A 14890-nucleotide genomic window follows, 5' to 3' on the forward strand; every position below is an offset into this window, starting at 1 on the left:
ACAAAATTTTTTGTATATTCAGTTATATTTAACTCTCGATGAGCTAAATCTCGGAAATTCATATGATGAGAAAAACGAAAATTAATACATAAGCATGAACATTAGGTACATGATTTGTAGTATTGAACCAAATTTCACGTTTGTTACGAAATGCCTCAAGCATCGAAGTTCCTTGACACTGGCGTTTATCAAAAGTAGTTTTTCAACTGTTTCAAATTTTAAGACTAATAAGAGAAAAAGTTAAAGAGAAGAACGTTGCTGTGATAGAAGTTATTTTACATTCAAAGATAAAATAACCATTACTATTATTCCAGAAATACCGTGTTCGTTCACAGTTGTATAATGATTTGAAATTAGCTCACTTTTTTTAAATTCTCATCACGACCTCGGTTGAATTCAGTTATGAAAAAAGTCCGTAAAATAGAAACGATGGAGCTTCAAAACGAACAAATAAGAAAAAGACAGGATACTCAGTAGAGTTCCGGGAAATGAAAATTGAGAAGTTCGGTCAGGAAACTATTTTCCTTTCTTGCCACTTTTTAGTGCCTTGAGATTTCTGCAGTTCTTGCTTTTTCCTCCGTATGAACTGACCAAAGATTTCGCTATTCAGAGATGTTACTTATGCTTATAACATGAACAAAGGAACCGTCCGGAAAGGTAATATGCCTAATTTGGTTGTGCTCGCTAGCCAGTTCATTCTGGGCCATCTAACGTGACATACTTGTCTAAATAATGCAAAACCGTTGAACGGGTATTTTCTCCTACAATACTAAGCGCCTCGCGAAAGTCTGTCAAAATTTTGCAACAATGCACATCCACACGAACCGCCCTACCATCGTTTACAAGCCTCTCAATGGCTAGCAGATCTAGCAGATATAAACATCCAACGATGTATTCCAGGCTCATGTGCCCGAACTGATTGCGTCGCAGCATGATCAACTCATAAACCAGAGTTTTCAATGCACTCAAACAAAAGGGATCGATGCCAGCAAACTGCAGGAAATAATCAAATATTATGGCCAAAATGTGTACCTTCGTTTCATTATACTTTGTCAGAATTTGGCAACCCTCTGCATACGCTCGAAGGCATATCCGAAACAGATGGTTGGTATCTGAAAACGAAACAATTAAAATTAACGTGAACTAAAATTAAATAAATTATGAACTGCTGATACTTACAGTCTTGGCCTTCTTGGACTATTTGTACTATAGTAGTAAACCACGCACAATTTATTTTTTCTCCACAGTGCATGCAATTTAATGCATCACGTAGGTCTTGCTGTCTCAATTCTTTTGGGAACTGCTTCCCACAACCTGCCTGTGGGCATTTGATTAGCTTGTACATTTCACTACCGGAATCATCGTTGGCCGAGCAACTAGAACAGTTGCAATCGAAGCAGTACTGCTTACGAAGGTACATTTTCCGTTCCTTCGTAGTCATAATCTTGCAGTTCGGACCGTAGCAGTTGAAGATTTGTTCATTGGCGTCGATGGTTCTTGTAGCGTGTACCGTGAGTGTTGATCCTTCGAAATGATTTCGTATGTTCGGATCGCATGAATGATTGAACAAACTGATCCGAGGAAAAATTCCAGTGAACACGCGCGAGCTGGTGAAATACCGGTGCAGGTGGCCGGCATTGATGTGCAAACTATTTCTTTCGTAACAGTTGACTTCTGAAGGCAGTGTCCCGCGTAGTTCGCTTATCACGTGACCATTACAAACTAGCTGGCCAACGTGGTGTAGCACGCGTGTACCAACAAACACTAATTTCTCGTTGTGCGACAAACTTTTCATTTCACTGAAAAAGTTCGTACAGTCTCGCAAATATACGGCCAACATGAAAGACACCTAAAATATAAAAAAAAAATATGTTAACCAATCGGAGATAATTGCCGGGTGTTATTGCTTCTGCTTACCAGCGCGTATTGAAGAACATCAGCCATATCCATCTTCTCGAAATTGGTCACCAAGTGAAACAATCCAATGTAGTTGCCAAGTGCACTGTTATCCTGTTCAGCGGGGGAAATAATTTGTCCAATGTCGGTGAGTGTATCGGTGATGTTAAAATCGGTAGTACGTATCGCAGCGCAACCATCCAGGAAGCAGCGCATTCCCAAATGAGCGATACCGATATGGTACCAGAGGTGCTTTCTATATCCATAGCACTCGTAACGATGTATCGATGCATGGTTTGTTCTGCATTGTATGCTACAGTAGCATGCGCCCCCACACGTAGCACATCTGAAGGAGAAATTGTCGGTTAAACGCATTACAGCGGATACATTGAAAATAGTTGGTTAACTTCGCTTACGGAAATGGTATCACATTTACGCGGGCACAATATTGGCAATCGAACGAAGGTATCGTGGATTTAGGATGCGGTTCATAGACCGGAATAAACGACACAGCCTTCTCTCTGGTAATGATGCTATTTGCCTCAATCGTCTCTGTTGTAACTACATATCTACCAACGCTTTGATTTTGTTTCCTAAAAAGGGAGGAGAGAAGTATTAGCTACATACATCTTCTAAAATGTTGGTTCCATTTGTGCCCAACATCTTACTCTAGCAACTTTGGAAAAATCAATTCCTCCTGCAAAACTCCCTCAGCATGCGACGAGTGACCATTAAGCACTTTCTGCAACGCCCGAAGTTGGACTAATTTTGCTTTTTCAGCTACAGACAGCCGTGTCGTGGCTTCCTGGGATGCAATGTTTTCAATGATGGTGTCCAACAGCTTCCCATCGTTTAGCTGCTCGGCGCATTCCGCCTGTCGGAAACACACCTTCAATCGTTTCGACTGCGGGTAGCGGCCAGCGAGCGCTAGCTCACAATCTTCAAACGCCTCTCGATAGCGACCAAAACGAATGAGCAGTACAGCACGATTAGCGTGACCCAGCGCAAGGGCTTCCGATCCTTCAGGGGCAGCGAATATTGCTTTGCTGTAGGCTTCCAGAGCGAGATGGTCATTTGTTTTGCTTTTAAAAATTGCATTGCCTCCTTCGCGATACTGGTTGGACTTCTCGTCGGTGGCTGGATGGACATCCGGTAATCCTTGTAGCCATTTGAGAATCGTTTCACTGCAACAAGAGAAGTGCAGTAAATAGAATGTGTAACCTAGAAATGGATCGCGATACTTACTCTATTTTTTCTACCTTCGATAATCTACGTATGATGTCCATCTCGCTGGTGTAACGATGCAGAACGCATTTTTGTAGCTGATATTTTGTAATAAGCTCGAAGGCAAACGTATCCCATTCGTTTTCCATGTTTAGGTCTTGATCGTGCAATGCCGTCGATGCCGCTTTCAAAATGTTATGATTTGACAGATGACTAAGCAGGTTGACGTTTTGGGTACAACGGTGCATTTAAAATTGTTAAAATTGAAAGCTAAATTCCTGAGGCTTTCAAAACATGTTTGTAAAATAACGAGGTACTTTGATTATTCATAGATAAGTACCATAATTCGTACTGTAAGATTTGCTTTATATTAATTGTTGTAAATACGTATATAACTAGCTAACAGTGAAGGCAGAATTGTAACCGGCCACTGTAAACAAGCCATACGAAAACATTGGGAATCGCATGTCAATTGCTGTCAGTTTCATGCTGTCAGTGGACGATTTTGACAATTATGTAATTTGGTGCAATCGAAAGCGGTAGGTTTTGTTGATTTGCTGGTCCATAAAAGAGTGGTGAAATATCACAATTTGTTGTGATACTCGAAATTGCTATATCATAATTTTTTTGCCCGACACGCGGAACCCTTTTTGCAGCCAACTAATGATTCGCCAATTCTGGAATCGTTACAAGGTAGTCATCATCTTCCCAGCGCTAGCGTTCGGGTCTATCGCGGCGGACTACAACTACACCCGGCAGTGGAAGAAGGAGCGGCAAGGCAAGCTGCAGCAGGTTGCATAGGACGTTTGGCACCGGTTATTTCGCAATAAACCCAACAATCAGCAACCATGGTGTTTGGAATCACCCGTCAGTACCTGTGGAGCGTGGTGCCGCTGTTCGGTTTCGGCGTCGGATGGTTCCTCGACCGGAAGGAAACGGAACGGATGACCATGTTCCGTGACAAGAGTGCGCTGTACGGAAGAGTACTGAAGGACGGCGAGAAACCATCTTGGCCATAGGGGTGCGCAAACCCGTGGATTGTAAATGGACAGAAAAGATGCTGTAGTGGGTAACCATAACACTGTTTTAGTGAAGGAAATATACTGATTTTCTCATTCTAAACCAATTGTTTTTGTTGCAATTCCAGCATAGTGTTCTCAAGGTATTGACGAATTGGCTTGCATTTAATTTCCAATGCTTACTGGGTTAGCACAGGATTGAACCTGTATTTGATTCTTCTCTTGTGGCATTTTAGATTTTCCTCCTGCTCCTCATGCGCCGCGTGGTAGAGCAGTATGTGGAGCTTTGGCCCTGTTTCTATGTAAATAATTTGCCCCAAAATATGTGCCAGGCTTTCATCGCAACTAGGCCAGAACCCATGGCTCACTTTTGTCCGTTACAAAAAAACTATTGCTGCGTACATACTTAAAAAAACCACAGGACTTCACCACAAGGAGAGAAATATGGATGCATAACTGGAGCAGAAAACTATGATGAGAGAGATGGTAAAGGAAATTTACAACAAACAAGGGGCATCAACACCCACGATATTAGTACGCATGACTATCTCAAACGCGATGGGGTAAGTGTTGCGGACTCCTTGTTTTCCGCGGCTCCCTCCTATGTGTTTTCCCTCGAAGTACAGAACACGCGTTATGATATTTTTTGTTTGCCCCAAACCTGAGGTTAACAGCGATTGGGAGAGAAATAAAGAAAACCCCCATTTCAGACTCAGTCATGTAATACAGCGGTGACACAAAGCGGAGAAATCGAGTAGGCATGCGCGCGAAAACGCGAATACCGAAACGGATCATCATAAAAAGGATAAACATGTCAAAGTAAATCCCTTTCCGTGCTCTTTCAAAGGACACCCGCGATGGTGCTCCAGCAAGGACACATGGAAGGATGGCTCGAGAGAAAGAGAGAACGATAGCGCAGAGAGTGAAGCTGAATGTTGGTCCGTTTGCTGAGATATGGATGCGGGTTTTCCGACTCACGACCTGTGGAAAATGTTCTCGTGGACTGTGTGTTTGGCCCATTCATTCTTACATATATACGCACACAGACACGGTCGTCTATTAGTACTTGCGAGCGGGAGAATAGCAGCAGCTATGGTATCGCTAGTACCAGTGCTAGTAGTAGTATTAGTAGTGGTAATAGTAGCGAACGGCAGCAGACAGGACAAATTTTGCAAAAGGCACAACCAGTGGGAGCCAATTGTAGCAGCGTAGCGGTGCACAAATCCTGCCAGGAAACGATCGCACCTGGGAGTGGATAGTAGCCTATCAACAAACGGCGAAATTGTTCAAAGCCTGCAACAACGATAGTTGTTCGCGGAGGACGCGTGAACCGTAGAGTAACTAGTCGAAGGAGCACACCTTCACCTTCAGGTTTGGGGGTTGAGCGGGAAGAGAACCTAACGGTGGGGTCGTGGCGGGGAGCCAGTGTGTTGGAGTGAAGCAGTTTTCAACGCAGTTTGCGCCCAACGCAACGACGGACACGGTGGCAGTTCTGGCAGCTCGGAAACTCCGTGTTCGGTGGACGCTTTTCGTACCCCAGCAGTGTGTGTCCCAATGCGTGTAGGTGCGTGTGTGTGGATGTGTGAATGCACGGGAATGTACTCGAGAGCGAGTGCTTAGTGAAGCGTTATCCTACCTGAGCCGTGTAATGCGGGAGGAGTAATAGGCTATAGTACCTATGAAGTCAGCACCTAGGTTGGCAGGCAAAGTACCGCGATGCAGCAGTGAGCAGCTGCCAGTGCTCCACACTCTTCCGCACGAGGGAACGCTGCGAAGCGAAGCCTAGAGATAAGTTCCTCCAGGAATGTCCTGCGGGTGGTGCCGCTGTAGTGGTGTACAACAACAGGCGCTCCAAATTGCTCCGCAGTAGGCAGCGGTTGGACCCCTCCGAATTACCGAAGGCTTCAATCAGCGCCCAGTGGATTAGGCGATAACAACTCAGCTCAATCAGCCTCGAGGTCTTCCAAAGCCGCAGCATCAGGGACAGCAATCCGAAACGCAAACTACATCCATCTGAGGAGCGCTGAGGGGAACGGAGCGTCGTATCACCAAGCACCATTATCACCAGCTAGTTCTTGGCACGCGGCTCCCCACCAGGAGTCAGGAAGGGCGTAGGTGCAGAAGACGAAGAGACCCACGACATCGAAGATGAACACCGTCCAGAGCACGGGCCATGCGACCGTTCGGAACAAGAAAGATTCGCAGTTCGAGGTGAAGTGCACACAATCTACTAGATCAATTCGCGCTCTCGCTATCCGACACCCCCCTTTCCTCTCACTCTGCCATACCTCCCGCTGTAGGCCTATCCCAGCTGAGAGTTTTTCTTGATTCTCCACCCTCCCCCGCTGGCGCGCAATGGCTTCAGTCGTTCCCCCACCCCCCGCCCACCCTCCTCTGCCCCAAGGACTCGTATCTGACGGCTTGGTTGGCGTCCCGGAAGTAGAGGCCTCCCCTATCCTTCCTATTCCTAAACACTGCTGCCTAAGAGCCTATACAACCTATAATATATTTATACCTTGATAGCCTCACCTAGAGTAACGCTGTACTAGTGACTCGCTAGAGTGCTTTTTCTTCCTCCTAACGTAGAAAAATACATTAAAACAAGTCCGTGGAATAGAGAAAAGAAAAATGAATTTTCCGATACCATACACAGTCCTGTGCCCATCCACATTTTATGTACATTTCAATCAGTCGGAGCAACGACACACCACTTACAGGAATAGTAGCAACAAACAACCTACTTGTCGAAAATACGCGCCCTAATCCCCATATGATGCATAAATCTAACGTAATATTATTATAGACCAAACAAAAAAAAACATACACAAAAGAATTACTCTGGAAAACTGACGCTCTTTTCTTTTTCTCTTTCTTCTCTCTCTCGCTTTCTCTTTCTCTCTTTCTCTCTCTCTCTCTCTCTCTCTCTCTCTTTCTCTCTTTCTCTCTGTCGCTGCCTTTTTTTCCAAACACTTTCCAATCGAATATACTTTTCATTTATCCTTCCACTGACCCCTTTCTCTATTTTGCTCTTCGTACCACTTTCCCTTATCATACAACAATTTCTCTTCCATTGTTTGAGGTCCTGTCTTTTCCGTTTTTCCTCCGATCCTCGTTTTTTCTTCTCTCCTCTTCTGCCCTTTCAATGCCTTCTTTTCCTCCTTCTTCTATTTGCTTTTATTCCTCTGCATAGGAGTTAACTGTCTCTTCCTCGGAAAAAAGAAATTGGAGGGGAATTTTTATTGCGCTTTTAGTGATTGCTGCCGTATTGGGGCTAATTGTGTTTTCCATTCTACTTCTATCACCAGGTGCATTTTTGTTCTGTAATACATGTTTCATGTTTCAATCCGTTTAAACGTTCCAACGACTTTTTGTTGTAATGCAAGTTTTGTAGTTGTAGTAGTAGTAGTGATTTTTTTGCCCGAAAGGTAAGAATAGTAACAATACATGAACTTACAGCTGTTTATAATGAGGCTTGACGTTTTTTTAATATGTTTCCGGATTGATGTAAATAACGTGGAAGTTGAAGCTAAACAGTACAAGACTTTGAACATTTTTTCGCATTTAACGTTGTTAGTTGGCGAATGTTTTGTTCAAATTCAACCGATTGTGGAATAGGACTGGGATTATATGCTGCAATAATGAAGAGAGGATATAATGCCGCAATAATGGATATAACATATAAATATAAACTATCACCCTTTTTTCGATTCCTGTCGTTTGCGGAGTCCGTTGACAATTATTAGTTTTACTTGTAACACTGCACAACGTAACACAACAAGAAATGCAACACTTGAGGTGGAAATAAGTGAAGGAATCCTTATTTTCCGTTTAAATGAACCCACGTGTGTAATGATTTTTGAATTTTGGAAAACAAGTACACGGTCTATGAGAATATAAAATTTAAGGAGCTCATTGACTAGTATAATGTTTATCGTTAGGGAAAGTTAGGTTGAAAAAACCACCAGAACAATTAAAAATGCATTAATTGTGATAGGTTTTGACAAATTTGAAAATTGTCTAAAATGTTTAGTCCGGACCGCAACGTTTGTTTCCGAGGGTCGCCAGGTGGATACTTAGCATCGTCTCTTTACTATAAGCTGTATTAGCATGCGACTTTAACGAATTTGTTCCTTATACCTAGCTGCCAATCGATGGTTACTGACACTGTGTAAATGTGCACTTATTTTGATTATGCCTCAAGTTGCAGTTTAGTATGCTGGTTATTCTCCGTGCAAATGGGTTTGGTCGTACTAAGTGTATGTGTGTTTTGGTTCTTTTGGTGTTCTCTTTAATGCCTACTATTTGTTGTTCGGTTCTTCACTGCAGCCTGCCTTTGGTTTTTTTCGTTCTTTTTGGTACTGGAACATGTATGTATGTACTAAGGGCGCCTGAGAAACTAATGTACTATTTAGTGCAGATCTTTCTAGGCCATCGAGTGCACGAGTTTTTGTGAGCGCAAACGTTTTTTTACAGCTTTTTGTGTCTACTGGAAACACACTTCTGTTGCTAGTCCTAGTGGTGTTGGGGGTAATGTTTGTCACGAGTTTATCCTAGGCGGTGGCAGTATTAGTAGAAAAAGGGGGCCTGAAGGATAAAAACAATCGAAAGTAGTACATGTTGTTGTTTTCTTAATTTCTTTTCACTTCTTCCCGAATGGACGATTCTTTCGCTTTCTCTCGCTGTCTCTCTGTTTTACATATACATGTTTCTTCGTTTCTCTTACTGTCTCTCTCTATCTGTTTCTCTCTCTCTTTTTCTACCTGTTTTTTTTATCCTTCATTGTATTTTTTTGTCGTCATACTGTTTTGGGTTTTCCACGCTCGTCCTGCGACGTCTCCTCGTTTTGCTTTCATTTGTCTCATTTTGCTCTGCCCGACCGCGTTTTTATAGAAATCGAAAGTTCGAAGCTCCACGGGCGTCGAATATCGCTGTACGACATCAAGTCGGGCCGGTACGAGTGGAACAGACAGAACGGATCCTGGATCAACCGTAAGTTCTCGCCGGCGCCGGCGATTGTCTCGTTCGATTGGAAGTTGGATCTTCACCTTTTGTCGGTTTGTTTTGTTTCTTCTTCTTCCTTCACACTAAACGCTGGGTTATTCGATCGGCCAAGGATACGAGTACGTGTTCATCAACTCCGAGGGAGGGCTGACATCGCTGCAGATCACCAGAGATGGCGGTTTCCGCTTTGAGGTTTTGATGAACAACGCCACTTTCGTAAGTGTCCACCTCCTATGCTCGCCATTCGGCTGCATTTCGTAGGCTAATTTTTCCGCTTCCACACTTGCACCCCCTATCTGCTACGCGACAGAGGCAGCTGAACGTGGACAGCTACGATGTGTCGCCGGATCGGAACTTTGTACTGCTGTACGCCTCGAGTGATAACACGCAGAAATACAACCGAAGGTAGGTCACTTGCTGACACCGTCTGACACCGTCGCTCACCTGTTCGCGTGTGTGCACATGTACCGTCTACAGCTACTTCATCTACGACCTTGCGGCGTCGAACGTGTTCTCGCTGTCAGTAAAAGAAGGTGACCAGCTTGCGCCACAGCTGCAGTACGTGCTCTGGGCACCGACGACTTCAAATGGTTCTTCCAGGGGGTCGGGCGATAAGGCGGGTCATCAGTCAGGACCTTCCTCCACATCGTCCGGGTCGTCGTCGTCTTCGTCGTCCACATCTTCCGGATCGTCGCAAGGTATAGCCTTCGTGCATCAGGGTGACATCTACTACAAGCCGCGCATGCAATACGATCTGATCTGTCGTATCACCACCAACGGTAGGCCTCTTACCCCGTATCTCTCGGTCGTTCTTACAAAGGGCATTTTATGTCACAGGCAAGGATGGCTTCGTACTCAACGGCGTACCCGACTGGCTGTACTCGAACGTACCGGAGCTGAAGGGACCTTCGCTGCTCTTCTCACCCGATGGCCAACATCTGGCATACCTTTCGTTCAACGTATCACAGGTGCAGCAGTATCAGTAAGTACCAACCTACAGCGCGACCCGCCTAGGTTGTCAGCTAATCCTTCTATATCCAATGATCAACCGATTGCCTCGCAGGTATCTTTGGTACGGCGAGGGTCAACAGTATCCGAAGCTGCGCAGCCTGCGCTATCCGAAGGTACACTCGGCGAACCCCAACGTCACGGTGTACGTGGTGAATCTGGGCGTGCTGAAGTACATCTTCCCGAAGCCGATCAGCGTACCGGCACACATCCGCGCCACCGACAGCTACGTCGGCGGGCTGAGCTGGCTCTCGCCAACCGAGCTGTCTGTGACGTATGCCAGCCGCAACCAGAGCCTGGCGCATGTTCTTCTCTGCCGGGCACCGACTTTCACGTGCGTGGAGGTAAGGATCGTTCACAGAGTCAAAGGCAACAGAGTTAGAAAAGTATCAAAATTACATGCAAAATTAAAACATGCAAAACTTAACCGAGAAAGCCTGACCTAAGCCCTAATTGTAGGGAGGTAGTAAGTATTCCTTGTCTAATGTATTCATAAGGGCAATTGCCGGGACTTAGTGCCAGGCACTGCGTGACAATACCAAGAGAAGCAAGCATGCTGAAGAGCAACAAGAGAGCAAGTATTATGAATCCAATTCGACTGATGAATGTGCGTCCGATTGCAATATCTCACAAAAGCTGTATTGGACATGTTAATGACCATATCCACAAGTTAAACTATTTGGTAACTTACTTGGAGTGTTGTGGAGTACTTACTGTGTACCGCTTTGGTTTTGCGGTCGTTGCAGATGTTCCAGGAGAAGGCCGTCGCTAACTCGTGGGTGCTGATCGGTGAGACGGCACTGTTTATCCATCGTCCAACGCTCACCGACCACGCCGTCAACGATGCTCCGGTGTCGCAAGCGCTGAGAAATAGTTCCGGGACGGTGACGTCTACTAGCAGCACGGCGGCTCCGACAACGACGACCGCCGCACCGCCGTCGGCCCTGCCGGTCCCGAAGGACCTGTACATGCTGAAGCGGCTGAACGTGCGCGACGGCTCGCACGGCTACTACCGCCATTTGGTGTTGGTGGAGCTAGGCACCAAGCGCACCATCACGCTCACGATGGGCCAGTTCGAGGTGACGGAGATCGTCGGCTACGATGAGCGGCGCGGGCTGGTCTACTTCATGGCCGCGCCGTATCACAAGCCGGGCCAGCGGCACCTCTACAAGATCCCGCTCGGGCTCGACCAGGCAACGGTGGCGTCGATGACGAATGCCGGCGGACGCGGCGGCGAACCAGGACCGGACGGTGTTGGTCACGGTGCCGGCACCCACAACGCCAGCGATGTGCTGCTGTTGCGTCCGTCCGGTTCCGCCGTGCCGTACTGCGTGACGTGCGGCAGCGGGTCGGCGGCGGACGGTACCACCTCGGATGGCGAGCAGGAGTCCCAGCGGCGGCCGAACAACTGCCTGTACAACCGCGTCGCGTTCAACGACGACTACACGTACTTCGTGCAGGAGTGCCTCGGGCCGGAGTCGCCCTCCACGTACCTGGTCGAGGCCGGCTCGGAGCGCAAGGTGCGCGTGCTGAACGATGGCAACGAGCTGCGCGACCAGCTGGTGCAGCTCGCCAAGCCGCAGATCATGACGTTCAGCGTGCAGATCAAGTACGACTTCAACGCGCAGGTGAAACTGTTCCTGCCGCCCGGCGTCAAGGAGGACGACGATCTGCAGCTGCCCCTTATCCTGCACATGTAAGTTCCACAACACTCCAGAACACGTCTTCCGCACGTATGACTCCCGCTTATGATGTACCCCCCTTCCAGCGAGGCGTCGCCAGAGCGGCAGCTCGTGTCGGAGGAGTACGGCGTCGACTGGAACTGGTACCTGAGCAGCCACCAGTCGTACATCATCGCGCAGATCGACGCCAGGGGGTCCGGCTTCCAGGGCGAGTCGCTCAAGACGCAGATCCGTGGCCGCGTCGGCATCGAGGTAGAGGATCAACTGGCCGTGCTGATGTAAGCCCAACGAAGAACAACCTCCATCTTGCACACACATCCTAACCGATGCTTCTCTCTCTACTCCCGAAGGTACTTGCGAGACAACCTGAAGCTCGTCGATCCAAACCGTATTTGCGTGTACGGTACGTTGTCGTCATCTTCCGCCAACGTCTCGTGTTATGGTCTACTTTTTCTTCTTCTCCCTCTTTCCCTTTCAGGCAAGGGCTACGGTGGCTACATTGCGATGCAGATGCTGGCTACCGATTCGAGCCAGGTGCTGAAATGTGTTGCCGCCATTTCACCGATCGTATCCTTCCGTTACTATAGTGAGTAGTGTGATGTTTTGTTTACCGACCATCTTCTTTAAACTAACCACAACACTAACGCCAGTACTTCCAGCCCATTCTCTTTACGCCTTTACTTCACTTTCAAAACTTCGTCCATTATCGATTCACCTCCTTTTTGAGTTTCTAATATGATTAGGAAGCGTAATGAAATATGACGACGTCCAAGAATACATTGCCACAGTTTAACATCTTGAGGATTTGATAGAAAAAATCTAAGAACCTTGGAAGAAATAAAATTTGTTATTAAAAGGATCCAAAGGCATGGTACATACAGAGGTTTTGGAGAGTTTAAAAGTCAGTACATCATAAGGAACTCACAATGCACACGTCACACTTTGTGCCGAGACTGTTGTGTCTTCTGAATCTAGTTTTGTCGAAATCGCTTTTGGGACATTTGGCTTAACATATTTGGGGTCAAAAGTGAATATTATGAATTCATTTCACTTAAAGAACTTCGGATTGATCGCATGACAGATTCAGTAGAGGGACACGGTGCTTAATGCCCTCTTTTCGCCTTCTTTTTCGCAGACTCATTCTTCACCGAGCGTTACGTGCTGCAGCAGGACGATGCCGAGCGTTCGCTGATCGAGTCGGACCTGTCCACCAAGGTCGGTAGTTTGGCGTCGAAAAACTTCCTGATCATCCACAGCACCGCCGACTGCGTGGTGCACGAGCAGCACGCCGCCCTGCTCACCCGGTCGCTCGTCAACCGGGGCATCATCTTCCGCCATCAGGTACTAGCGTCAGATCCGCCTCCATTCGTTTGCCATTAACTGATCGCATGGTTTTCCTTTCGCGTTTTCCGCGTCCCTTCCAGATGTACGTCGACGAGGATCACGAGTACCGGAGCGTTTCCGAGCATCTGTACCACACGATCGAAACCTACATCGAGGAGAACTTCGGCAACGATAATCAGGACTGGACGTCGGCATTCTTTCTGTCTAAAACGTAGTTCTTCCAGTGGAAAGAAGTAAAACAAAGAGAAAACAAACACGTTTGATTCATGATAGAGTAAAGATAATTTATAGACCCAGCAGAAAAGTAATAAAAAGAGTAAAACAAAAACACAACACTAGAGAATCCCAGAAACGTTGCTGATCATTATTAACGGTACGGACATCCCGCGGTATGGAGGAGGAAAAATTCAGACCACTCGCGCACGGAGCACGGGGGAATAGCGACAAGAGAGGGGGACACATTCGAAAGGGCAAAGACGAAAACAAGGATATCTCAAGGAAAATGGAAAACGAATGAACTATGTCGACGTACGTATCCTTCCCACTCCCCTACTGAAGAGTGCGCGCATGTGTGTTTGTGTGTATGTATGTGTGTGTTGTGTGTGTGTATGTGAGTGAAGCAGTGAAACATTGGACCCCGGATTGCGTGTGTGTTTGATGTTTTAATCGTGCGATAGATTTTAAACAGATGATGATTCCCATTGAAAGGAAAATAAACGCAAATGAAATGAAATAAAAAAAAGACACACAAAAACAATATTTAACTCTTCCTGCATTTTCTTTCATTCATTCCGAGTGCAAATCATGAAGAAAATAGTTAAACAAAGGGCGAGCGGGAGAGAGAGTAGAAAAGAGGTAATGTTGTAGGTAAGGTAGTAATGGAAGGGACTTGCTTAAAGAGTGGAAAGGCAGGATGAGAAGGTCGCAACGAACGGTGGAAATAAATAAAAATGCAAAGGACGCAGAGAATTGGCACACGACTTGGTGTTTTGTTTTACATTGTGAATTTTGTTTCCGAAATTCCGCTCTTTATTTAAATACAGCATAATAATAACAACGTTTTTTCTTGCACTGTGACACGCAACCGTACCCGGTTCGTGCGGTGCATGTTCCTCTCTTAGACTAGGTTTTTTTTACTACTTGTCGATGCATCCAATTTATTTGTTTAACTCATAGTCAATTTTCAATTTCATTCCGTAAGTTCATCTTTTATTCCTTTGCAGCGTCCACATATCGCTGCAGCGTTGGCTTCCCTATGTTTCTACGGTTTTTTTTGTGTGTAAGAGACTCGTCGACATTTACAGAGAGAAGAAAAGAAAGAAACCAACATTGACTATAGAAATCATCCCCCAACTACGGTTGCAGCTGTGTCTTCCTCTTTCCGCGCTTATAATAACTTTAGTAACGAAAAAACTGTTAAATGAAACCGACCAGCATAGCTATGTTAATAGGACTTCTTTTCTATACAAGATTACATTGATCACACCCGCTTTGCATCTGCGGAAAAGAAAAACATCGACTTAAGACACACACATCAGACGCGTGAGGGAAGTAGTTTTTTCCGTTAAGTGTCCTATCATACGTGTTGAAGTGATTTTCCCCCTTTTCTGCAGTGTTGTGCACAAGCGGAAATGTTTAAACAATAGTAAAAGAAAGACCAGTGAAGGATGGGTGGGGGTACCCTTAGATACTAAACTCTATCCAACCAGTTTGGAC

At 46.0% G+C, this 14890-nt stretch overlaps 3 protein-coding genes across 3 annotated transcripts; 2 read left to right on the top strand and 1 right to left on the bottom strand.

The window, feature by feature from the left end:
• Positions 1-12: 12 nt before the first annotated feature.
• On the bottom strand, positions 13-3269 carry LOC131268686 (SET and MYND domain-containing protein 4-like). Its single transcript, XM_058270939.1, has 6 exons — positions 3142-3269; positions 2565-3080; positions 2313-2489; positions 1918-2242; positions 1180-1849; positions 13-1112 (listed from the first exon to the last, which is right to left on the bottom strand). Exons 1-6 carry the CDS (start codon positions 3267-3269, stop codon positions 694-696), a joined length of 2235 nt encoding a protein of 744 aa, XP_058126922.1. The 3' UTR covers positions 13-693.
• Positions 3270-3623: 354 nt separating this feature from the next.
• LOC131268700 (NADH dehydrogenase [ubiquinone] 1 beta subcomplex subunit 1) lies at positions 3624-4236 on the top strand. Its single transcript, XM_058270955.1, has 2 exons — positions 3624-3659; positions 3818-4236. The coding sequence occupies exon 2, from the start codon at positions 3969-3971 to the stop codon at positions 4137-4139; it is 171 nt and encodes a 56-aa protein (XP_058126938.1). The 5' UTR covers positions 3624-3659; positions 3818-3968; the 3' UTR covers positions 4140-4236.
• Positions 4237-6168: 1932 nt separating this feature from the next.
• LOC131268684 (dipeptidyl aminopeptidase-like protein 6) lies at positions 6169-14094 on the top strand. Its single transcript, XM_058270937.1, has 14 exons — positions 6169-6350; positions 7330-7444; positions 9030-9128; positions 9253-9356; positions 9451-9545; positions 9618-9919; positions 9978-10122; positions 10204-10492; positions 10895-11844; positions 11917-12108; positions 12181-12233; positions 12309-12416; positions 12966-13171; positions 13255-14094. The coding sequence occupies exons 1-14, from the start codon at positions 6288-6290 to the stop codon at positions 13387-13389; spliced, it is 2856 nt and encodes a 951-aa protein (XP_058126920.1). The 5' UTR covers positions 6169-6287; the 3' UTR covers positions 13390-14094.
• The last annotated feature ends 796 nt before the right edge of the window (positions 14095-14890 follow it).

Source organism: Anopheles coustani, chromosome X, assembly GCF_943734705.1.
Source record: "Anopheles coustani chromosome X, idAnoCousDA_361_x.2, whole genome shotgun sequence".
NCBI classification, from domain to species: Eukaryota; Metazoa; Arthropoda; class Insecta; order Diptera; family Culicidae; genus Anopheles; species Anopheles coustani.